General features: G+C 45.2%; 1 protein-coding gene across 1 annotated transcript in view; it reads right to left on the bottom strand.

The window, feature by feature from the left end:
* Positions 1–10,009, bottom strand: part of NAV3 (neuron navigator 3) — a 246,980-nt gene extending 236,971 nt beyond the window's left edge. The window contains exon 1 of the mRNA XM_088522981.1: positions 9,779–10,009. Coding sequence (XP_088379107.1) covers positions 9,779–10,009 — 231 coding nt within the window. The remainder of the gene's footprint in view (positions 1–9,778) is intronic.
* Between the last annotated feature and the right edge of the window lie 14,934 nt (positions 10,010–24,943).

Here is a 24,943-nt window from a genome sequence, read left to right as displayed (position 1 = left end):
GGAAGGTATTTGAGCACAGGAAATCAGCAGAGACACTGTTATTCTCCTCTTGTCTTTGTCAGGAACACACATTTCTAGGAAAAAAAAAAGTATTCTGTATATACAATGCCTTCTACTCAGGTTTTCTAAATTACAAGCCAAAAAAAAAAAAAAAAGATTATAAGATTACATGCATCATTTTCCTGATGAACAGGAAGCTGTCAACACCACTGATTAGGCGAAATAGGTCTGTTCCGATTTTTCTCATCAGATAACATAAGAGAAAGTCATCTTGTCTAAGGTCATTCAAGGTAATTTCAGTAACATTTCATAAAGCAGCTAATTAGATCGTTTCTTCAGCATTAAGGCGATTAAATGACATAGTGCTTAGCCACCAAACAACTTCATTAGTGCCATTTCCACATGAACTGCGTCCACGGCGGCGCCTGATGGAAGCGGCGGGTGAGACGGTTCTCCCGCGGCTCGCTGCAGCCCCCAGGCCGGTCGCCGGCCGTCCCAGCCCCCCGGAGCTCCCCCGGGGCTCGCGCTGCTCCCCGCGGCCGCGGGCACCAGCGCTGCTCCGAGCCGGGCAGCTGGGGCTGCTCCCGAGCTGCCTTCCAGCTTTCATCTGCTGTTACGCATTCTTCTCTAACGCCAGCTATTTCCCCTCCGGAGACGAGAGTCCTGTTTACCGCCTAGATGTGTTGCCAGGAAATCCCGCGGCGGGTGAGTAAAGTCCTGCACCTTGACTCAGCCTTACTCAGCCTCGGCCCCGGCCGGCCGGCTGAGGAGGGCGGCGAGAGGCCTCGCGCTCGCCAGGGGCCACGCGGCTGCGCGCGAGCAGCCCCGGCCGTCGCTCGGCCCCGGCACATGCCCCGTAAATCAACTCCCCAGGCACAACAGGAAGCTCTCCCTGCCAAATCCTCAGGAGTTTAACACAGGGTCAGCAAGACACACAGCCAGGTGTCTCGTCCAAGGGAGATATTTTGAAATGCAGAGCCTGAGAGAGAGAGAGCTTGACATCTCTCTTTGCTCCAGCTCCTCAAATGTGCTGCAGTTCTCTAATTGGAGAGTTGCACCCGGATAAAATGTTTTGCGCTCTCGTTGAAAGGGAGACGGGCAGAACGCTGAAATCTGTTCCACCGTGTTAGGATCAGAGGGGCAGAGCAGTAACGGAGGCTTAATGGGAAGATAAACATAACTAAAAAGATAAGCCAGACCAAATGTCCTGCTGAAAGTAGGTTAGCACAATGCTAATATTGTGCTTGCTTAGCTTTGCTCATGTTTTATGCAGAGTTAGTACAGACGTTTAGTGGCTGGCACCTTCTCAGTTTATATACCCAGAAATACTACGATCCTATGATAATACACTCTAAAATCAAGCTTCTCTTTGGTTTGCTTATTTTCCAAGTTTTCCGACTTGGTTTCAACAGAACATGCACAAGAGCCATCAGAAATCTGCACATTTTACACGAGGGAATTATCCCCTCGCATCTACCAGACAAAACACTCCACATTCCTCTTCTGAATTTTAAGCGAGTTATGCTATCTTTCAGCCAATTTTCTCTTGCCAGTAAAAACAAGAGGAAAGGTTTGCGACCTTAAAAACATCACGGGCAAGTGAAGATTCGCACAAAAATATTCCCCTAGTAAAGTCTGGGACTAGATAGATGCTCCCGCCTCGGCCAGCGTAATCCCCAGCCACCGGAGCTGTCAAAAGGCTTTTGTTAACGCGTGGGCTTCCTCCAAGACCACATCCTGTGAACCGGGTCAGAGTGAAACGCAGAGCTGCTCTGGAGGAACTGCAGGGTAGGGAACACCCGGCCCCTCCAAGAAGCAGCGGGCTAGCAGAGGGGGACCTGTGGACCCGGGCCAGAATTAACACCTACTTCCAAAAATTAGCAAGTCTCACTTGCGACTGCTGTTCTTCTTACTTTAGGGCAAGAACTTCTGCCAGAAGGAAGCTAGGCAGGGTATTCAAAGGAAGAAATTAACTCCAAGACACAACGGCTCTCCCTCGAAGGGGTCTGCTTTTATTCTGTAGCTATCTGTTCTGTGCCCGTTATATTGAATAAGCCAAAAGCCTCTCGACAGCAACGCACCCGGGACTTCTGAGAGGCTTAGGTAACGCGTGAGGGACCGCAACATACCCTGCATCTCTGACAAACCGTGTCAGAGTGGTCCCTGCGTGTGTTGATCGAAGCCATCAAAACCAACGGGTGCCTAGTGGCTGCTGGAGTGAAAAGCCCGAAGTGACACTCGCCCGGAGCTGGCCCGGCTGATGCCACTGACATTTCCGTGAGGAGAGAGCCTCAAATCCGCAAGTGGAGCGAGCAGGGAAACTCACCCCCTCTCAGCCTGTTCGCTGGTGCCTTCGAAAAGACAAAAGATGGGGTTGTGGTTAAGATGGGGCGACTGGGACTCAAGATATATATGACTTTAAATTCCTAGTGCTGCCACAAAGCCCCAGTCTGAGTGTGGGAAAATCATCCATTTTCCCCTTAATCTCCTCTCTCACTCTGCATTGTGGGGATAATATTTTCCCTTTTCTCCCACACTCTGTCTAACACAGCCATATGTCCTGTCAGGCCGAGCTGAACTCTTGCTCTGCTTACACACACTACCTGTCATGATAAGGCATCAGTCTGGGCGACGTTTCTAGGGTGAAGGTCTGGCTGAAACTCAGAAAATTTCCACCGGAAGGACGTTCTAACAAACTTTTTACACGAGAGCAGAAGAAACGCGTTTCAGCTGAACACGACTTACTTACACAATCTTTGTGGCAGCCCTGGCTCCGCCGGCTGCTTTGGGATGCTCCTGTCTCCTAGGGGCAGGCTCAGAAAGTCTCTGCGGGGCTTTTAAAGGCTCTCAGCGCCCAGGGCAAAGTGGCTCCCCAGGACTTGTTTCCACTGACACCTTTCCTGTGCTTTTGGAAAAAACAACTGAAGCTGCAGGACTTGGGTGAAATGTCCCAGGAAATGTCCATACTGCGTGGTGGTTTTTGTTTGCAGGCAGATACGCTCTCTCCAGACAGACGTACGCGCAGGGCCCTGCAGGCCGCGGCAGCCAGGGTGCCCAGAGCAGGGCAGCCTCATTACCACAGACTGGGCCCTGTCAGTGACCAGGCAGCTGGAGACCCCTGCAAGGGCCACCTGGTCCCCTCATCCACAAGGATCAGCACTAGGAATCAGCTAAGGAGGGTGGGGGAGCGATGGAGGCTGCACACCTCCTGCATGCAGAGCACCCCCTCCAGCTGCTAGTACTGCTGGGACGTTTTACTAAAGCCCAACTAAAGCCTCCCAGGGTATAACACAAGCCCATTATTTTTATCTAGAGATGGAGACCACTTATCTCCATTTATGGTCATGGAGAACAGATTACCCCGCGAGGCTGCGTTTGCTAGCTCTGGTTGCACCAAGCGGATGCTGCTGGGTTGCTTCAGGTTCTGGAGCTCAGCTGCTTTTCGCACATTCAGGGATCTCCTCATCCACACGCCGACGCACCCCCCCCCCACCCCGCCTTTTCAAGCAAGGAACATTTCTAGTGAAAAAAAACGGATTGATCAGAAAATCCCGATGCAGCTTCCCTAGTGACAGATGCAATGTAAAGAACTGAAGCAATCATTTTCTGCTGATGCCTCACGCCAACTCTTAACATATAAGGTAATATGAAATACATCAAGTTCGAAGTTCTCGTTCTGTGAGTGGATTAAAACAAAAGCAGTGAAAGGCTAGATGGGAGCCTTAAGCTCAGGTTGGTAAATGCCCTCCTATGGATAATCACAATTGCAAACTAGACACAAAAAAGCTTCTTTCAACACCTACCCAATACCATTTGCTGATAAGTGTAAAAGTTGTAATAATTGCCTAGCTGTCTTACTGCACATTTACCTCAATTGTATAAAAATGTCGTTGATACAGGTGAGTATGACATAAATATTTAACAGCTCCAAGCTCATACAGCATATGGCTCTTAACTCAGTTGTAATGCAGCACAGACAGATGGTGCTGGATACATAAAATATGTTAAAGGTGCCGTTATCTGTTTGATAAAGAAATAATTCAGAGCGCAGGAAGCTGAAACTGCTGAGAGTCCAAGCTCCCGCCAGCTGCCCGGCTCCGCTTTAAGCACGCGGAGCCCCAGGTGTCCCCTGTGCTTGTTGCAGTTTCTGGCAGCTCTTTCTGTACTCCCGAACCAATGTTGGTTCCCACCACAAGTCGACACTACGGGGAGAAGAAGGGAGGTCTCTGGCTGCTTCTGTTCCCTTTTTGCTGCGTTGGCCGCAGCGCTAACGCAAACGCCAGGAGCGCTGCCAGCCCGCGAGGCAGACATCTCCGCTGGATGAGCACAGGGGGATGGAAGGGCAGCACAAAATGGGGAAATAGACTCATTTAGGCTCCCCAGAATTCCTATGCCAAGAAAATTGGTAAAGCTTGGTCCTGAGGGAGCAAGCAAAGAGTCAGCCAAGAAACTGAAAGGTCAAAGGGATGTGGGATTGCAGCCCATCCGCTGCTTGGGAGAGACCTGGGGAGTAATGGGAAAGTGCCATGCCAGGACATAAGTGAGAAAGTGCTGTGGAAGGGTTAGCAAAGATGGAGATATGGAAGTCATCCATGGCACACGCCTGGTGTGTCAGTGCACACAGATCTCCTTTTGGCACGAGCAGGAGCTCTACCCATGCAGAGAGCGCAACCACGTCCATGCCGAGGCCTGCGCGGGCAGGGGAGCCTGCTGCCCGGCGCAGGCAGGAGTTACCCCCTCACAGCCCAACTGGGGACAATTACTGAGGAAACGGGAGGTTTCCACGCTGCTTCCCCAGCCAGCTGGCAGCAGCGCTGCCAGGTCACCCTGCCGGCCCACAGAGCGGGCGGGGAGGCGGCAGGACGGTACCGTGCGGGACAGGCCTCAGGCGCCACACGCACAGCGGCGGCCTCACCGCGCCACATCCCGGTGCTTCACCTTGTTACGTGGCACTCACGTGAAACTGCGTTTTAGATCACCTCGATGTCCTGGTACAACCAGGTGTTTTAGACCCCATTCTTGCTCCCATGTTCCCCTGGCTAGAGCAGCTCTGCTCTTCTCTGTTCTTCTTTACTGACCGTGTCCCAGCCCTACTGTTCACAGGCGGAAAAAGCCACTAGGGCCTCTCTCCTCAGGTGGGCTCACCCCTTCCTCCAGCACATCTTCCACAAGGCCTTGGAACAGGTCCCAAGGTTTCAGAGTTCCCCTGAGATCTTTCCTTCTCAAAATCAGACTGCTTAATGATGAACTTGGTGGGGCTGGACCCTTCCAAGAGAAATCACAAATTATGGCCCAGGCCTCCTCTGAAGGCCGGTACGTGTGTCTTACAAGAATTTTAATGTAAACCCTAACAATTGCAGCATTTAGAAAAGTACTAGGTTTACATACATAGACTGGATCAGCTTGTAGAGCCTGACTAACACTTTCCAGCAAGGAATAATGACATGAAAAAATGTTTCAGTCATGACAGAAAGACCTGATTAGTGGATACAGAGGAAAATTAGTCATAGGCAGAAGCCTGTAAAGATGTCTGCCAACAGGAAGGAAGAGGCAGATAAAGCAGACAGCAGGAGACAGATAGCGTGGACAAAGAGAAACTGAAAACAAGAAAAAAAAAGATAATATGACAGTACAGGAATGAATTAACTCAGGAAAGAAGGCTAAAATCTTATCACTGGAGGCAGATACCCAAAAGGCTAAAATTAATCTATCAGATTCAGCTCTGGGAGCACTGTTTGCAGGCACAGGTGGCGCTGGAGGGGAGTTTGGTGACAGGAGGAAAGCTTTGGGAGCGGGCAGGGGGTCGGCAAGGAGCAGCGGCCACGGCCAGGTCGGTACAGTGCACAAATCTGCCATGTTGGGGCCCAAAACTGCCCTGGCAAATTAAGTGTTCCTACATCCCCTCGGTTTCACTCCATTGCTTAACTAGCTCTTTTAGAGTATCACTCAATAGGTTTTTTTTTTGGTTCAGTATCACAGGGCAGCCTAGCCTAATCTGATCATTTTGGTCTCACTAATTTAGCAAGTAATACAATGTCAGTGGCATGGGAATATAAATTATACTCTGCCCTCAGTTGGATAAATGCTACAACAGACAGTGGCATTTTCAGAGGCAGGTGGGATAAAAGCAAGCTGTGGCCCCACTGAATGGCAAAACTCTGTCTGCTCCAAGGAGAGCAAGCATTTCACCTCCTGAATCCAGCAGCTGGATTCCTTTCCTGTGTACATATATAGGAATAAACTTTTGTCTATATGATACTCAGGGAAGAAGAATGTGCTCTGAAGGCCTGCGTTCAAATATTTTGCATGACTATTCACATCATAAGTGTTTGTGCAGTCAGTTTAAATATCAGTGGGCCCAGCATGAAAGCAGATGGATCTGTATGTGAATTAGGTACCAGAGCACAAATTATGAAAATACTCAACCAACGGATCAGAATTTGCAAACAAAGTATATCTGATTAAACCATATCTGATTAAACCACATGTAGAACAATTTAAATCATTAAAAACTTAAAAAAACATTAAAAATGTTCTATCCAATGAAGGAAAAAAAAAAGCTGAATATAAACACCTCACAAACTTTCTCTACCACCGTTTTTATTAAAATAAGACTGCATGTGCAAGCACAGAAAATCATGTGGGGGGAGGGGGAAGCACCTAGGGAAAAGAGCCCTGATTTTTGCAGCTGTGTTCCTGGCCAGCCCTGGCAATGCGGCCGTGTGAGAGAGCCAGCACTGGTGTCAAAAGTGTCCAGCAATCAGGTGTGGTGAAACCGAAGGCCATAGAGGAAACAGCTGGGTGGCAATGACCTACTGCATTGACACGTCTAATCCAGATTTATCTGGGACTCCTCCACACGTACAGATAGCTACAGGATGTGTCACAGAGGCGGCGTGTGTCAGTCTTGGGACCTTCCAGCCAGGAGGGGAAAGCTGGTGATACACAGCGCAGCATATGTAAAATACCAAAGAAAGCAAAAGTTAAAGCCTGTAATCCAGCAGCCAAGGGCAAATGTTAACCAGATGAATAGCTCATATGTTCCATTGTGTTTTGCAGATATAAATTAATCATTTTTCCCTCAAAAATCAGAGCTGCCTTATATACAGTCATATAGCATAAGCGTGCAAGCACTGTACCATAGAGGCGGATTTCACTCTCATTTGGAAACTCTGACTAGGTATTCATTATGTTTGGATTCAGGGACATTTATCTAGTTGCTGCCATAATGGTAACAATCCTCACATACAGCATCATATACCACCAAGCCACATAGGAATATCAATATTAATCACATTTTTGCTAATACTTTTGCTAACCAAAAGAAAAAATATCAACAGAAGTTCCACCAAAGGCAGCATTCACAAGGGGTCATGCCCTGGGACTGTGTGATGTGTGATGCTGAATTTGCATCTGGTCAGCAAATCTGAGGGGACATTAGCTCTAACAACTCCCTGAAAAAGAAAACGTGTTTAGAACCACACCTTATACAATTAATACACATTACTGAGGCGGCTACCAGATGCTGGCGAATAGAGAGGGATGGATCTCCACTAGGGATGAAGGAAAACTTCATTCAGTAATTTTAGGCGGGTATTTTGAAGTTTGTTGGCACCAAAAAAACTTCAAAAAAAAGAAAAAAATATTTGTTTAGTCATATCCATCTGCTTTATAACCCGAACTACACTATCAAAAGGATTTCATGGGACTTTCCTAAAAGGTGACCAGAACAGCACTCCTCAGAAGTATGTGGCTGGAAGAAACCTGGGCAAAGAACTGCCATTAAGCTTTATTGGGAATGTGAGATTTGTAATGGGCACTACAGTAAAGTTCCAGAAATTGGTAAGCTTTTTGTTGCTAAGGACACTGTTAATCCATTAGGACTTATTTATTCAGGTTGCCAGATGAAGTTTTCAGAGCATCATGTGCACACACTGGCCTTAATGTTGAAGAACCACCTTTAAGAGAGCTCAGCTGCTTCCACTGAGAACAGAGCAGCTAACAGCTATTTTTTTTTCTTTAAAAGCAGTCCCTAAGATTAGAAGTACTGCCAGAACCATGAAACTTGAAATGCCAAACTGGATCATGTTTGTGCTCACCTGTGCCGTCATTCCCTATGACTCCAGGAGTGCTGAACTGGAAGGAAATGCACCATATGAGATGAACCGATTCCCACGAGGTTTCATACTAAGCACTAATGGGTCCTGAGTGGTTTAGCTGCTGCAGCAAGATGCACTGCCTATCTGTAAGTGGGCACGGTAACCCGAATTCTCTTTTTCTGAAAGTAGTGCTTGCAAAACTGAAATACTTTCCATGCCGTATCCATTAAGCACAACATAAGGAATATTTTCTATATTTAAAAAGCAACTGAGCAGGAATCTATCATAATTGCACGTATCCAATGTACTTTCTGGCATTGTGTTGAAAAGTTTTATTATGGTATTTAATTGCACTCATGTCACAGAAAAGGGCTGTTCATCACTTGTGGCTGCTCATTCTTTGTGTTTCTGCACAGCCTCTCTGAGAGCACCACTGCATCATCTGGTGGAAGACAGGGAGAGGTGACACAGAAAACTCCAAAAGAAAAATTAAGTGACATGACCAAAATCCCATGGGAAATATGTGGCAGAGTTTAAAAAGGAAACCAAATATTCAGGATCCCAACCCTCTCCTTCAACCACAAAACCACCTTTTCTCACTGATACTGAGCTAACCCAGTGATTAAAGACAAAAGAAAACCAAGTGCATATATTATGTGCATCTTGCCACTGTAACAACTCTGATGACACTCAAGTGTCCTTAAACTGAATATGAAGCAAGGACAAATCTATGTTTAATCACAGCATGGTAATCACTTCCACAAACCAAAAGCGCCAGAGGAGCAAAGGAAAGCAACCTCACACAACACTGCTTGCTGAAGTGGTTAAACCACATACGCACTGCGAGAGCTACGGAAATGCAGCCGACTGACAGGAATACTCACGCTCCAAGCCTGGGAAGGGTGTTCAACTCCAGCAAGAAGATCAGCAGAAACTCAGGCTTGAGTGTCTCAATTAGTAGCTAAGGCTCAAAAGTACCTCACGAGATAAGGGAAAAAAAACCCAAAGCAGCCTGAAAAAATGATGGCATCCTGCTTCAGACAAACTTAAAATAAAATAATCACCATGAATCACAGCTGCGGGGGGAATGGGAAGAAGTTACTTTGCCACAGAGAAAATAAAAACACAGGTACTTTTCATTGAGAAGCTGCTTTTCTGGTTCAGCAGTTGTGCAGCTAGCATAGCCAGAACATTGGAAAAGTGAAAAGAAAAGTTAATTAGTTGTTTTTATTTCAAAAGAACCTCCCCGTGGGAATAGGTGTGGGCGTGAGAGCTCTTTTTAAACTCCACAATATCTCATGAAGCAGCCAAGATCGTTATTTTTTAAGTGCTGTCATGTCACTGCTCAGCTTCTTGGGAGCCGGAAAGCTTTTCCTTCTCCTACGTGTGGGTCTAGTGATCCTTATCGGAACGCGCCCGTGAGCCTGGTCCTGCCGGCAGCCTCACGCGAACGTCCCGACCCAGCGCGGTTATTCACACGGCCACGCTGAGCACAGCCAGCTCACAGGGTGACAGAAAAAAACAAGCTATTATTCACCCAGTTACACTCGATTTACACCCCATTCAGCAGCTTCCTAGCAGATGTTTATATATATATATATATATATATATATTTTTTTTTTTCTTGGCAAATGAGCGCTTGTGAGAAGCGAGCTGCACGGGTACCGCGGGCAACTAACCTTGCTGTCCTCCATCTCCTGGCTCTTCCCCGGCAGGGCTCTCGGCTCCCCGAAGTCGCAGGTGGACTTGAGCGCCAGCTGGCAGGAGAGCACGGAGCCGTGGGCGCCCGCGAGCTCCAGGGCCTTGGCCGGCGCGCCGAGACCCGCCACGGGCATGGGCAGCGCGCTGTGCACGGGCTTGGAGCCCACGGCCGGCGGCCGCAGCTTGGAGGCCACCCCGAGCACGGGCATGGCTCCCCCGCGGGGACCCGCGCGCCGCCCGAGGGGACGCTGCCCGCCGCGCGCTGCCTCCAGCGAGTCGGCCGCGAGCGCCTCAGGCAGAGGCAGCGCTGCTCATCCCTCAGCACCGCCGCGGGACGGTCCCGCGGGGGCGGCTGGCGGGGCGGCCGCGCTGCCGCTTCATGGCGCGCCGTGCCCGCGGCCGCGCTGCGCGCTCCTCCGGGGCGTGGGCTCCGCTCCGCGGCCCGCGCGCCCGCCTGCCACCGCGCGGGCCGCACACCCACCGCGCCGCCTTCCCCTGCCGCGCGGCCCGCGAGCGCCGGAGCGCGCGGACCGGCCGTCAGCACAGCGCCGGGAGCGCAACAGTGCAAGCAGAGACCTCTTCCTGGCTACATAAATAACCAGCCCACATCTTAAAAAAAAAAAAAAAACACACACTTTTTTTTTCCTGATTTTTTTCAGAAAAAAAAGGGACCTGAGCAGTGGCCAAAGCAAACAGCTGTTGGAAGAGTTTTTATCCCGGAAATAATCTCAGCAATGAAGCTGTTTGTCTGATTCCTGGCTATTTTTCACTGCTGACAACCGTGAGCTATGGTCCTTCGTTGCCTGTTGGTCCCATGAAATCAGGTTAAAATTGTGCAAAGCGTGGCTAGGAACAGAGGCTGAATCACAGTGCGGTAACATCTATCTGTGCTATGAAAAAGACACGCAAAAACACGGAGCAGGATATAGGAAAATCATAAACATTGTTAGAAGATTTAGTCAATACAGCTTTTCAGGGTAGGTTTTTTTTTTTTTTTTTTTTTTTTCTGTCTTGATGGTGGTGCTAGCGTCATCGATTCAACTTTAACACTTCCCTCTCTCCAAACACTGAGAGCCCCACAAAAGCCCATGTCCAATGCATCATTTCTGCTTGTTGTTCACGGACGCTTTCTTGTTGGCAACCTCAGCTCCTTGTACTGGGAAATACTGGGCAGAGGCAGAGCAAGCACTAAAATGAGTCACAACGCAAGCTACAAACCAGTGAGCAAAATAAATGCCTAGTCAGAAGGGCAACTGTAACCTCTTTCAAGCACCTAGAGCATGGCAATCAGTTTGAAAGTGTATAAGGGAAAAAATCAGCAAAAATGCCATGCCATTCAGCTCCAGTGGAAATATACAACCCATGATCATGGACAACACTAGTTCTCTTATCTGCTCCAAAACAAAACATGAAAAGGATGGCCTGAACCTATTCCAACTCTGACATCCTGATCACTGTTATCTGTGCCCCACTTGGACAATATGCGCCATTAAGACACAAGTCCAAGAGGACACAGGTGACTTCTGGACTAGTGAAAGTTTGAAAAAAAGATTTTCAAAGAAAACAAAACAAACCAGAATCTGAAAAAAAGTACATCTTCAATCATCTTTTTGAGAAGAGTATTTTGCAGAGTAAAACTGTAATGTGAAGTATTATGCTGTCTTTTACACATGCAAAATCATAATGACATAGTTAAAAGTCACCTCCCGGTGCTGGCTATCTTCTCCTGTCTCTGCCTATCTACTCCTGGTTTCACCACCTTTAGTGGTGGCAGCAATGGGCTCTCTGTAGGGCTGTGCAAAGGTAACTGCTTTGCATTTTCCACAAGTTTAGCCAACAGGTTGCCCCACGCGGCCCCAGTGAGTGCAATACTCTTGTGCAGTGTGACAGGTCTGGTCCTGTGCCGAGCACGAGCCTCCTTGTGCAGTCTGCAGTTGTCCTCAAGGAGCAGAAAGCTCTGTGAATGTGTCAGGGAGTTTAGGTTTCCTTGACACAACTGGTAATAGTTAACACTTCAGCAAGGCACATAAGCAAAGGCTGAACTGGGCCACAAGAAGAGAGGGATTTATTTCTTGCGAAGTTTGGGGAGATGAAAAATCCCCGAGGACTGCTGACCAACGATCAAGACAAAGAACAAACTAGAAGCATGAGATAGATACTTTCTTAAATAGAACTTTGCCAAAAAATGTAATTGAATCTTATTACTTCTCAGGGTTATAATTTTGAAAAGTAATGTATTATGGTAATCTTGCTGTTCTTCTTCTGAATAAAGATGATGAGGTCATGATACCCACAGTCTCTTTTGCAACCCATTTTCCCAACACAGAAACCCTAGAAATAATAAGTAAGCAAGCTTAGAAGGACAGAGTCATCTGTAATGTATAACCCACATGGTTTGGAAACAATGATGCGAAGCCAGTGTCACTCTTTCAAAGTAATTATTACTCCTTCAAAGTAATTATTAATTAGATTATGACTGTTGAGCTACTACCAGGCAGCTGAGAGCGGCCTCAAACTCCCTTTTGCCAGGCCTTTCACAGCAATTTAACCCTGAAGTGCTCATGGTCTACAGAAGGCACAAAGAAGAAGATAAAAAAACATTTGGAGGAATTGGGAAAAGTAGTGGCAGAAAACTGTAACTCAGGCTGAATGTGGGATTTTTTAAGAATATTAGGGGGAGAGAATATTTAACAGCCAGCTTCAGCAGTTTTCTTGTAAACAGTGTAACACAGGATAAAGCATCTGCGGATGGAAGTGCATGAACTGGCAGCGCAAACAGGCACTGCCAGCCAAGCCCAGAAGGCAGGGGACACCATCTTCAGCAGAAGACAACTGCACAGGACAGGGAAAGAAGTGTGAGGATGCTGAGAAGGACGGAGAGAACATAAGTCTGGGGAAAGGATGGAGCTGGAAGCTGCAAAGAAGGGTGCTGTGTGAGACCTTGCATTGGCAGGGTGAGTTAGGCAGCACTGCCCGAGACGGGGAGCATCCCGGCCACCAAGCAGGTCTCCCAGGAAGAACTGCGGGAGAATTCCATCCCAAAGAATGATGTTTTAGAGTAAAAAAAAGAGCGTGTTATGAGGAAGCTGCAAGACAACTGATCTGTGAAAACATGGCGGGGAGGAAGGCAGTAGCCCTTCGAGTGGGATGTTAGATAAGAAAGCAAAAGAGGAAGGAGAGACCAAACCCAGGAAAACAGGTATGAGAAGGAATGAGGAGAGCTTAGATATGTATGACTAGCACATGTGAACAGAAAGAGGACATATTTACAAGAAACCTACAATGTGGGGTTACATGAAATGGAAGATGACAGCAGATTACAGGACTGGCTGGCACGAAGACCAATAGCACTGCTGGCAGGACGGAGAAAGCAGCGAGCAGAAAGAGATGACAGGGAAACAAGGGATGAATCTTCACTTGGTTATGTGAAACACACAGAGACATATCTAAAAATGGATGATGAAGGAAAAAAAGAACAGGTCTAACTAAACACACTGCATGAAAAAAGTCAGGGTTTGACTTAGCAGCTTTAGATGCTGTAGCTCAAGCCAGACAATTGTCTGCAGGATGCAGGAGGATGAGCACCAACCATGGCTAAAGCTCTGGCAAGGGGGAAGTGATGAAGAAGATGCTTTGCAAGAAAAATCGAAGAGTTACGAGGAAACCACGAGATAAGTGAGCCATATAAACAAAGGGAGGGCAACGCTTTAAATGGCATGTTAGATAAGGAAGTAAAAGAGGAAGGGCAGACCAAAAATGGGAGCCCTAGGAGACCAGGAAACGGAACACTAGGCAAAGGTCAAGATACGGTTCATAGAAACCTTGTCAACAGGAGTTGAAGTCTCAATGAAATACTGAAGGACAGACCAATTTTTAATCTAAAAATGATCAAAAATGATGACCATCTGGCTATAAAGTACACATTTGAAAGCATCGAGTAATCAGTGTGCCTTTTAGAGAAACTCTGAGATAGATAAATCATCAGTACCTAAAAATGTGCAGTGCATACTTATTCAGTAACTCCACATGAGAAAAAAAAAAGGAGTTAAATTTATTTCATTTAACAACAGTAAGCATCTCTGAAGTCCAAGTAACCTCAAAAAAAGAAGATATCTGTGAGTTGTACTGACTATTTATGGTGAATTTTTGCTCTAAAGATTCAACAGAAACAGCCATCCGGAGCATCAACTTCCCTTCCCCTCCCCACCTCTGATGTCAGTGCGAGCAGGCCGAAGGCTGCTCCTCTCCTGAACCCCCAGCCCTCAGACAAACTGCTCGCATGAGCCGAGCGGACAGCTGGCAGCGTCTCCCAGACCACAGGAAACATCAAGAGAGGGGACACCTGCCTCAAAAGCGGTGCCAAGAGATTTGTTTGCTCCTCCTGGTCTATGATCTTCCACAAGGAAGCTGTTGCATGTGTCCAGGGTCAAACAGGAAATGTCAGGGGTCCAGAGCCTGCGGCGGCCTCTCGGGAGCCGCTTCCCGGCCCCATCCCGCCGGCGGAGCAGCTGTGTCCGCAGCTCCCCGGAGCCGGGCCAGCGCCGGAGCGGGGCCCATGCAGCCCCGCTCTTCTGCGCGTCCGTGTTCAGGTCGAGCAGAAAGTTTTCTTCCAACTGTGAACAGCTGGGGACAGAGAGCTCTCGGAAGCTTACAATACTTTCTGAAAGGCAAGCAGCACTCTGAAGGTATTTGAGATGCTTTAAATAGGGTTTATTCAATAAACCCAGGTAAGTCAGGTTTAAATTTCTTAATACATTAATGCTGACCTAAAATTTCAAGCATGCCATGGGCAGGTTTGATGTCATGAAGATCTATAGTCTGCCAGATAATGAGACAAATTGTTCAGCTCCAACTCACAATCACAGCATAATCCTACTGACCATTATTTATGTTATTACAGACATTGGATAAATCTATTAATCTCATGATAACCTATGCAATAAGTATTTGATCCTCTCTGCAAGAATGTAATGCTATTGTTTTTCTTCTTAACAGTTTGGAATTTCAAAAGATACATAATCCAAAACCTTGCTGCAGTCACCGAAAAAGGTGCATCCGGCTTCCCAGAGGAAATCCTTCTGCTTTGCTGTATGCTCGGGGAAGTTTTCAAAGAGGACAGCCTTTAAATAAGGATATCGTTTTGTCCCCTCTGCCAGTCTGGCCCTTCAAAGCTCAGCCAGGAGCCCATGGTTCTGAATGTGTGAACTGCCTGGAGTGACCAGGACCATTATAATTATTATTTATGCTTTACATTTGCATCGTCTTTCTTCAGGGGATTTCAAACCTGTCATGCATAGCTTAGTATGGTACCTCCTTGTGAAGTATACAGCATACATTAAATATGGCTAAGCAGAAGCAGGAGGCTAAATGAACTTCCAAGTCTGCACATGGACTCAGTACTCTCTTTCCTGAGTAAGGCTTTTTTGGCTTGTACATTTGTGTAGGTTGAAAATACTAATTATTTCTCTGTTGCTGTGCACTGCATTTAATCATGAAGTGTTTAGCTCAAAGGAATCAAGTTTAAATAGTGTAGGATTGGGAAATGTAAACAAAACTGTTGTAAGAATTAGAAAGGACTAATAGCAACTCAATGCACTACGTAAGTATTTACATACTGACCTACTGCCTAGACCATATGGACAGCTGGTAAAGCTTAATTGAAGCATCAGCTTCCCTCCTCAGGAGGTGGAGGAGGAAAAGAAAAAGAATCAGATAATCCATTTGTTCCTTTCTAAGTAAATGAAGCAAATAACAAATGCTGAAGATTTTCAAAAGCTGCTGTTATTGTAGCTAGCAAGGAGAACCCCCCATCATCTCAGTCCAGATAAGCTGCTCTGAAAGATTGAACTTATCCTAAGAAGCAAAGCATTACTTTTTCCTTCTTTTCTTGTTTTCTCAATTCCCTATCTACAAACTTTCTCCACAGTACCACTCACGTGTATGCTCCATCTCTTTCATTTCCACCTCCTTTCCATGTGGCTCTGTAACTCTGAGCCTTTAGTGCACCTTGACAAGCTGCTGACCTCAGCTCTTGCATGCCCTTAGAATATGCATCTTACAATACAGTACAGGTACAAAACTACATTCCTACATTGCCAAAGTCATGTTCCCCTCACTTCTGAGGGTATTTCAGAGCATTTCAGCTCCCAAAAGAGTTATCAGAGAAATACCTAAGGTAGACACCCTAAAAATGGACATTTCTGGATCTCATGATTAAGTTTTTACATTCTAATATCAGTGTCAGTAGAAAGGGTAAGAATATAAATCCAGGTCTGCTTCTATTGCTGTTATTAATGGAAGTGCCTTTGTGTTGTCTGACATTTTGACTGAGGTTGAAATTGTCTTTCTCTCCCCAACAAATCTGGTTTTGGTCCCCACAAATTCTCTCCCCTCACTACTCCTGCCAGCACATGTCTCCCCAGAACAGAATTCTCCCAAAACACATATACTCTAAAGTCCCAATGAATATTTTATGACACTAAAGAAATGTTCGTGAGTCCTAATTAGATGAGAAGGAACTTGGCTAAGCTTGTGGGTTAATCAAAGCTGTTCTGATTCTTAATACCAAGTGTGAACTATTCAGCACTTCCACCCAAAATTTCTTCACAATATGAACTCACTGTGAAATTGTCTAATGAACCATAAAAAATAACCATTAGCATAAAGAAACGGAGACTAAACAGGAATCTGATGGTTATCTGCCATCAGGTAGCTGGCAGAGTGGCAAACCTATGTTTCCATCTGCTGGGATTGTCAACTTTTCTCTCAAGAGTATGTAGATCTTACAGAGGGCTTCAAAATCACAGCTCTGCTGGTTTTCACTTCAGGACTCAAGTGAAAAACTGCTCCATAAGGTTCCCATTGGTCTATTAAAAAAAAATAAAATAAAAAAAAAGCTTAGAAACATCTGTTACAGTCATGAGCAGACTCTTGGCCAAGCGGCAACAACAGCGAGAGACTTTGAAGTCAATCAGCTCTGCTATCACCAGCAGATACCCCTGCAGTCAATGGAAATTACTGCACAGAGAGTTTGGGAGATATGAAGAAAACTTGCTCTGCCAAAAAATGTACAGGCAGCAGTGAAGAAAGAACATTTTTTTTTAGTAATCATGAAAATGGCTAGGAGTGAAAGGTTAGGAATAGGTGTTTAAGAAAGAACTCTGCACTAATATTTAAGGAATACTTCCTGAAAACAAAGATGGATAGATATTCAAGCTCCAGCTTTGATATTTGACCTTAAGGAAGTGTGAGCCGCACTGCAGCTGCAGGGGCACTTCTGAGTCACAGTCTACTGTCTGCTACCTTCTTGCTCTGAGACTGCAGTCAAACGACTGCCTTGCATCACCCACAATTTGTAATACCTTCTGTGCCAGCTCTGCCATCTCTACTCTTCCTCGTGCCTTGATCTGTTGTGCAAACATTGCATTTCATTGCCCATTACTCCTCCCTCTTGGTCAGCCTAAGCGAATGAGCCATGCCATGGTTTTGATGGCCTGCTGCTAGTTCTGCTTCCTCTGCAGATAATCATCAGAACTAATTTTGTTAGGCTTCCTACAATACCCACACTATTTTCATGTTACTTAACCACATAAAAATGTTGCATCTTTCCTACATTTCTTGTGATTTGCACTAATTCAAGAGATACTGGCTGGCATTTTATGGCCAAGATTTGCTACTGGCAAGATTCCCTACTGGCAAACTTCGTATATTACCACAAAGTGCTAGTAAGGACAAACATTGTAGTTCTTCTTTTGGTAAGAAGTACTGGCAGATCACTATTACATTATCTTCCCTGCCACATTTCCCATTCAAATCTGGCATTTACCTTGAAATGCCATTAGTTTTTAGAGGAGAAAAGCTAGTGTCTTTGCTCTGACCCTGGCTGGGTGTTCAGGGGGAAGCATGACCCTCCACAACCCGTTTCCACGCACTTGCTTTCTGCACACTCAACTGCCAACGGTGGGAATCAGGATACCGGGGGTGCTGGATCTCTGCTCAGACTTGGCACTGTCATTTTAGGGCTTCATATTCTTAGGTGAAGAGCTAAGGCGAGGCCTGGAGCCCGGCGGCCCGCGAGCTCGGGCCTACCTGCACAGCGCGCGGCGCGCCGGCCTGGTCACGCCAGCGAGCGACGGAGCTCGACCATCATCTGTCTGGCTCTAGGCGGACGCCCTTCTCTTTCAAATAAATCAGGTCCACGCATATTCTACAAATCTCAACCGTCTGCCTCTGTCTCTGCTGGCCACATGTGAGCGTTTCCTCCCGCTAGCCTTGAAAGCCAACGTGCTCCCTTTGGCTGTGCTCGCCGCAGCGACGGGGCCTGCAGGCCTCCCGCTCAAAGGTTCTCCTTTCTTGATCAATAGGTGCCAAGGATGAACTGATGTTTCTCATTACCAAACACCTCCCATCTCTACTACAGAACATACCTTGTGCCGTCTGAATAGAGATCTAATAACGTATTACAATAGCAGCTCCTCAGGTCAACAATATATATTTTCTCAGCACCACCCTGTGTACGGTACATAATTTTGTTTTGCGTGTATTTTTAGGTACACATAGGTACGTTTAACGTGTCTAGCAGTCATTAATGCCCTCTGAGCAATTCACCTGGCTTGTTCTATCTTCCACAAAAAGAAAAAAGAAACACTCAATAGCACACAGCTGTCAAAAATAACTTTCAAATCCTGCAGATGTTAGATGCTTCCTTCCTGTTTCTGTGCGTACTGGGGAGAAAGAAATATTACCTTACAGATGTGCATGCACAGAAAAGAGGCTATGATTATTTATTATATTGGATTTACCTTCAAGTGCAGAAAAAAGCGTTAGATGGGGGACAAGTGATAAAACTCCTCTCCCAGCTTTCATCCATCAGTGAGGCTTTTAGAACTGACATATGTAACAAGCATATGGCAACCATAAAAGCAGCATCAACATGCACAAATTAAAAAATAAAATAGCCAAAATAATTTTGTTCCACCTACACTAAGCCTAGGATGAGCCATGAACAAAGCACAGCTTTTTCAAAACCAGAACAGAGAGCAAACTGGTTATTTAGCTGAAATATCTGGCTAAACAGATACTGTTAGCTAAAACCAGGGAACATGAAGCCACTGGCCAAGATGTGAGCAGGGGCACACTTTTATGGTGAGGAAAGCAGAGAACATCATTACCTTCAAAAACAGCTTCATTAGAAACTCATGTGGCTTCAGCTGACAATTTAACACCTTTGTTAACAAACCCAGCAAGATTTTTGGCTGGCACAAAATGGCACAATTCCAGCAACTTCAGTCAAGTTAAGTGTGAGCCACGCTGGTCGTCTCATTCTCCACATTTAGTAAAGGTACAATCAGATTCCGTGCAATATTCCTGTGTTGCTTTCCTCTGCTCTCTCTGAAACTCTTCTGTTTTTCATTCCTTTCCCTACACCCAGCCAGCACATGTTCTCCAGAATAAGGACAAGACGTGTAGGCAGTATTTGTCTTCTTTTCACAATATAAATAAATAAATAAATAAAAGCAGCCCAGCATTACAATTTCTGCGGTACAAACCACTTAGGCAGCACTGGGTCTGTGACCAGGAGTGAATTCCAAAGTCCACTCTGACAACCCGCCAAAAGGTCCTGGTCTCTTCTGAAAGCTACTTGAACTGAGGAAAGGCCTTGCTCTTCCATCATATCCCAGCACATGGGATCTTGATGCCATCCCTCTTTTTCCGTTTGTTGCTCTCCTGCAGGCCCCTGGGTGCACTCAAACTTCCACACCTGAGCGCTCCCCTCCTGCAACGCGGGATCCAACCAAAGCTTTCCAACACCTAACGCCATGGGAGGCTTCTGGAGGAGGGCTGTGCGCGTGCCCCAAAACACCAGCTAGAGACACAAGGGAAAAAGGAAAACAAGAGGTACACAACTAGCAGTCTGCTATCTGACCCGGAAAGGATATATATATACTCCTTTTCCTGTGATTAGAGTTTGAGTTCCAGGCTAGTTAAATTTAGGCCAAATTGATTTTCCCACCCGTGCCGAAATGAACTCTGTTCCTCGTTATATGAGTGTAAATCTGCAGCAAAAACTTTGAACTTCCAATGAGTAATTCTAGATTTATGCCAGAGTAATTGAGAGCAGAATGTAGCCTCTTGGTTGCTCATAAATATTACACTGTTTAAGATTACTATCTTCCAAAACACTTGCGAATATTCCAGTTCTTTACTCTCTCTTTTCTCCTTTATGCTATTCGACCAGTCAGCATCATAAATATTTGAAATTTTCAATACAAATCATATTTAGATTCCAAATTGAGGAAAAAATGTAACTACTGAGAATGTAAATAACAAAAGAAGCCTTTTTTTCCAGATGAAATCTTCAGGAACGACATAGAAGAAGCATTCTTCAGCACTGACACAGGCAGCAGGCTCTACAACATAACTGCCCAGCTCTTACTTTTTCAAGACTGCAAAACTTTTTATTATTAGTATTTTACTAATTTCTAGACTGCTGAGAGCTTGATTAGCAGACAGCTCCAAAAATTCTCAACATTTGTACCTTGGAAACTGTTACGCGATGACTTTGCAGCCATTCACCTTATTACAAATAATAAACATTTTGACAGAACGCACTTTCTACTTTTTGGGTCAACCTTATCCCTGGCATAAGTGTAATTAGTTCCAGCAAGTTTTCCTCCAGCAAGTGAGAACTCATTGCTTATATTATACGCCATTGATCTGTTAGATTTAAAAAAATATGAATCCTTCCTATGTTGCATCTTCTTCTGTTTAAAAATTTATACCGATAGTTTTTCAGCAAAAGCCCCGTTGCTCTGTGGGACAGGAAGAGGCAGCAGGGGCACAGGGACAGGCAGGGGCACTCCAGGCCCTCAATCCGTGCAGGGCACCTGAAGCTCCCACGCAGCGACGGCCTCCTCCCGGGAGCAGGGCATTGCTTTTCTTTGGGATGAGATTTCAAGAATCCCACACTTTCTCCCCTTTGATGAAGGGCAGTTGGTTTCAATTAAAAAAAAAAACAACAGGGAACTTACTCGACAGGAAACAGGGTTAAAGTGAATTTTGCATCGTACCTTTTGGATTGCATCCTCAGTTCGGTGTGAATATCCCTCGCCATTATAGATTTCAACTTAGGTCTCTCAAAGATCTTGCTACTTATTCTGGGATTCTCATACTACAGGGGAAAGCGGAATCTCACAGACTTTAACTGCTCCTTAACAAGACTTCCAGCTAGGTTGTTGAAAGGCCAGAATTTTAAAGGTCTCCGAGTACTCAATTCCCAATGATTTCAAGGAAAGGTGAAAAGAATCCATCCTTAATTGCAGTGGTCTTGGGGAACCTAAGAATTAAGCCCATTTTCCACAAAAATCTTTCCACAGACAGAAATCTTTCCATAGATTTCAATGGCCACATCTGCTCAATATTCCTCTCTGAAATATTCTGGAGCTCGGTTTATATTATTCATTTATGTAAATCAGTTCAAAGAAAATACAGAAATTAGTGGGGATGGTAGAAACTTTAGGACCATTCTGAGATTTGCTTAAGTTGGCAGACCAAGCCGTTCAGCATCTCTTCTATGAACTCTTTGAAACAAATCTGGCTTATGCAGAAGCTCCCCTGAACTGATTAAAAAATTATCAAGGCTGGTTTTAAAAATTTATTTATTCAAATTTTCTTATTCTACTGACAGCCAAGTTGAAGTCACAACTCATCCGTGAATGGAATAAAAGCATTTGAACGGCAGTGGGTTACGTAAAGCTGAAACTGCTGCGCAAAACTAAAGCTCCGAGTGTGATTTTGAAAGCACTGGTCTAAGGATGTAGGAAAGGATTTACAATCCAAAAGCCTCAGATGCTTTTTCAATTATTTTGAATGGATATAAACATGCTATTTTTCTCTCTTCCTCGATGCTAGAGAGAAGCCAGAGGGTTTTTTTTTTTTTTTTTGCCACAATGCTCACATTAAGAGCAAAACTTCCATTCGCAAAGGTCTTTCCACCTCCCACTCCCATGCCCCTGAGTTTTGATCCTAAAGGCAGGAGTCCCTGTGTCCTTCTGAGGTCTATGGGAAACCTTGTTATAGCTATTGACTTTGCACACTTAAGACTGCTATAATTGCAATGGAAATCTGGAATGCACTTTTTCGTTGTGTGTTTATGTACCAGATATGAACTAGAGTCACAGACCAGGACCAAAAGCACATAGAAAAAACCTCTGTACAGAGCACAGAGCAGTTTTCTGTCTGTACAGAGGAAAAAAAAAACAACCTGTCCTCCAAAAGGCAACTGGAGATGGGGGCCACCCTCTGTGTTAGCCCAGGTTTTGCTGGGGATTCTTTACCATCACCCTACACACATCTCCTAAAACAGATGTGAACTGTACTATGGGAAGAGACCAGTCAGCCATCACAGCTAAAAGTGTGAGTGATTTTCATCTTTCAGTCATCAGAAAGAACAAAATGAGACACTTGTAAGTGTTAGATGACAGTTATACAGATTCTGAAGTGATAAGGTTGCAGACAGAGCAGAGTAGGTACTTCAGATGCTATAGGTTAAGGAAGCTGGTAAATTGTGTATCTAAATATCTGCGCATCTATTTATGTCAAGATGTTTTGAGACTGATAATTGTCTAAAATATTTAAGTAGTAGGTGCTGTTTGCATGATCATTTTACTCATATTCCCAAGCCTTGCACCCGCAAACGGTATTGCTGTGCTCTTACACTTACTAATAGGGGCGTCATGAGTCATGACTTGGACCTGGACCACCACTTTCATCATTACCCTTTCTACTGTCCCTCAGCTGATCAGGGTAGGAAAAAATCCAGATTATTATGCATAGCCCATGACTACACTTCAGTCAGAAATCCTATGACTTAAGCTGGTTTCTAATCCATCTAAAGCCCTTAATTATACATATTTAAAAACACACCCTATAACTAGCATGTGGCCAGGTTGAAATCAATACTTGGTTTTCTTTCCCCTTTTAAAAAATTCCTTACCTGCCATCGCTTCTCTGCTTTTAAAGATTCTATGCTAAACCCAAAGTTGTATTAACAAGTAGCTCTTAAAGAGGCAAACTGAAAGTCATCAGATATTTATCCTGCTTGTAGGGCAGGATAACTATTTTTAAACATCATCAATGCAGGTATAAACCTTGTCAGATGCCCGCATAAATTGCTGTGCTAAACGAGTCTTTGCAGTTTTCTTTCTCACATTTAGTCACGGAAGATGCGGTACAGATAAAAACACACAATCTCAATCACACTGCGAGAAGCCCAGGCAGATGCGCGGCCTTCGGCTGCGCCCTGGTGCCATGGGCTTCCCAGCTCAGTTTGTTAGGTCCGGTTTTCAAATTGACAGAGAAAGAGGCAAACACCATCGATATTTTGTGCCTTTTAATAATAAGAGAAAGATAATAAGTATTACCAGCTAGCTGAGGTCCGGGCTTTCCCACACAGGGGTCACACCACGGACCCCGACCGCTTCGGTCGTCCTTCTTTTATACTGTTCTTACCCCAAAAATGTTCCCCCTCCCGTTTTCCTGTTCTGCTTTCATGTCAATGTTATCTATATTTTATTGCTGACTGGGACCTCTGGATAAGCAACCCCTCCATGGAGATCATCCTGACTTGCCATATATCAGGAGTCCTTGTAGATAGGCAGCCCCTTCATGCAGAACGTCCTGACCTGCCATATATCAGGAGTCCTTGCAGATAGGTAACCCCTCCATGCATAGCCACCTGTCTTGCCAATTATCAAGGGTCCTTGCACCTCGAGACTAAGTATTGACTAGTTTATTAGTACACTCCACATTAACTATTTCATCCCTACAAGTTCCCGCTGCCATAAGCAGGAGCTCAACGGCTAGATGCAGATTTGGGCCCGTATGCACATAGGGAGGCCTCTACCTGTCCACCTCAGGCCACCAAGTGCACCTTGAACCCTGAAGCTGGAGGCAGCCGGGCAGGCACAAGGCAGTCGCTGGCTCTGGGGTTTGTGCTGTTTTGCTCACTGCTCTTCAGGCAAAAAAGCAAGAAAGGGACTAGCATGAATCATAGAATCATAGAATGAATCATAGAATGCTTAAGGTTGGAAGGGACCTCTAGAGATCATCTAGTCCAACCCCTCTGCTCCAGCAGGGACACCTAGAACACGTGGCACAGGGTGGCATCCAGGAGCGTTTGGAAGATCTCCAGAGAAGGAGACTCCACAGCCTCTCTGGGCAGCCTGTTCCAGGCTCTGTCACTCTCACTGCTAAGAAATTTTTCCTTAAGTTCCTGTGGAACTTTTGATGCTTCAGTTTGTGACTGTTAGCTCCAGTCCTATTACTGGCCGCCACTGAAAAGAGGCCAGCACCATCCTCCTCACTGCCTCCCTTGAGGTAGCTATAGACACTGAAACACTAACTCACCCCGTACTCCCAGGAAGGCTCTGGAACAATGTGAAACCGCCAGTATACAATGTACGTATGCTAACTGCTTCTCCAAGCAAGACGGGATTGTGAGGGAAGCATAAACTTTCCACTTGCAAGGAAAACAGCAGAATATCCACTGGGTAACATAAAATGTATAGAGCAGTTTTAAATATATATACATATAGCCATGGGCTGTCATATTTCAGGGAATTGCAATTTCATTGGGAAGTTAATTTGAATTTTTTACCCACTTTGAAGCCGCACGACTGTGATAGTTTAATATTCTGACTGGGCCTTGGCAAGCAGAGTTCACAAAAAGTCTGTTTCAGTCTGAAAACTATTATGAATAAAGTGTTCCTACTTTATTTCTTAAAGACTCTTTTGGTCTTACTTCTCTGTAAAGACATTATATTGTTCCCTTTCAAAGTTTTCCTTTCAAACTGACCTGCTTAAATTAGTTTTTAATCAACTCGTGATCAATTTCAGTGATTCACTTCAGCCAAAAAAGTCCTGAAAAGCTGATGTCTTCAATACATTTTTTTTCTGAATAAATATTTAACTCTTCATTTTTGAAAGTGCTTCATTTAAAACTTTCCAGATGTTTTACGCTAGAAAGTAAAAAAACCTTTAAAACATAGTAGATCAAACAAAATATTATTGTCTCTCTAAAACAATTTGAAAATTTGAAAATAGATTTGCACAGCTGTAGGGCAAAGGCAGGAGAGCTGCTGTTG

This window comes from Tinamus guttatus, unplaced genomic scaffold (assembly GCF_059628265.1).
Source record: "Tinamus guttatus ecotype Peru unplaced genomic scaffold, ASM5962826v1 Tinamus_guttatus_pri_ptg000171l, whole genome shotgun sequence".
Lineage (NCBI taxonomy): Eukaryota > Metazoa > Chordata > Aves > Tinamiformes > Tinamidae > Tinamus > Tinamus guttatus.
The sequence above is the reverse complement of the archived record's forward strand: the minus strand, read 5'-3'. Positions and strand labels throughout refer to the sequence as shown.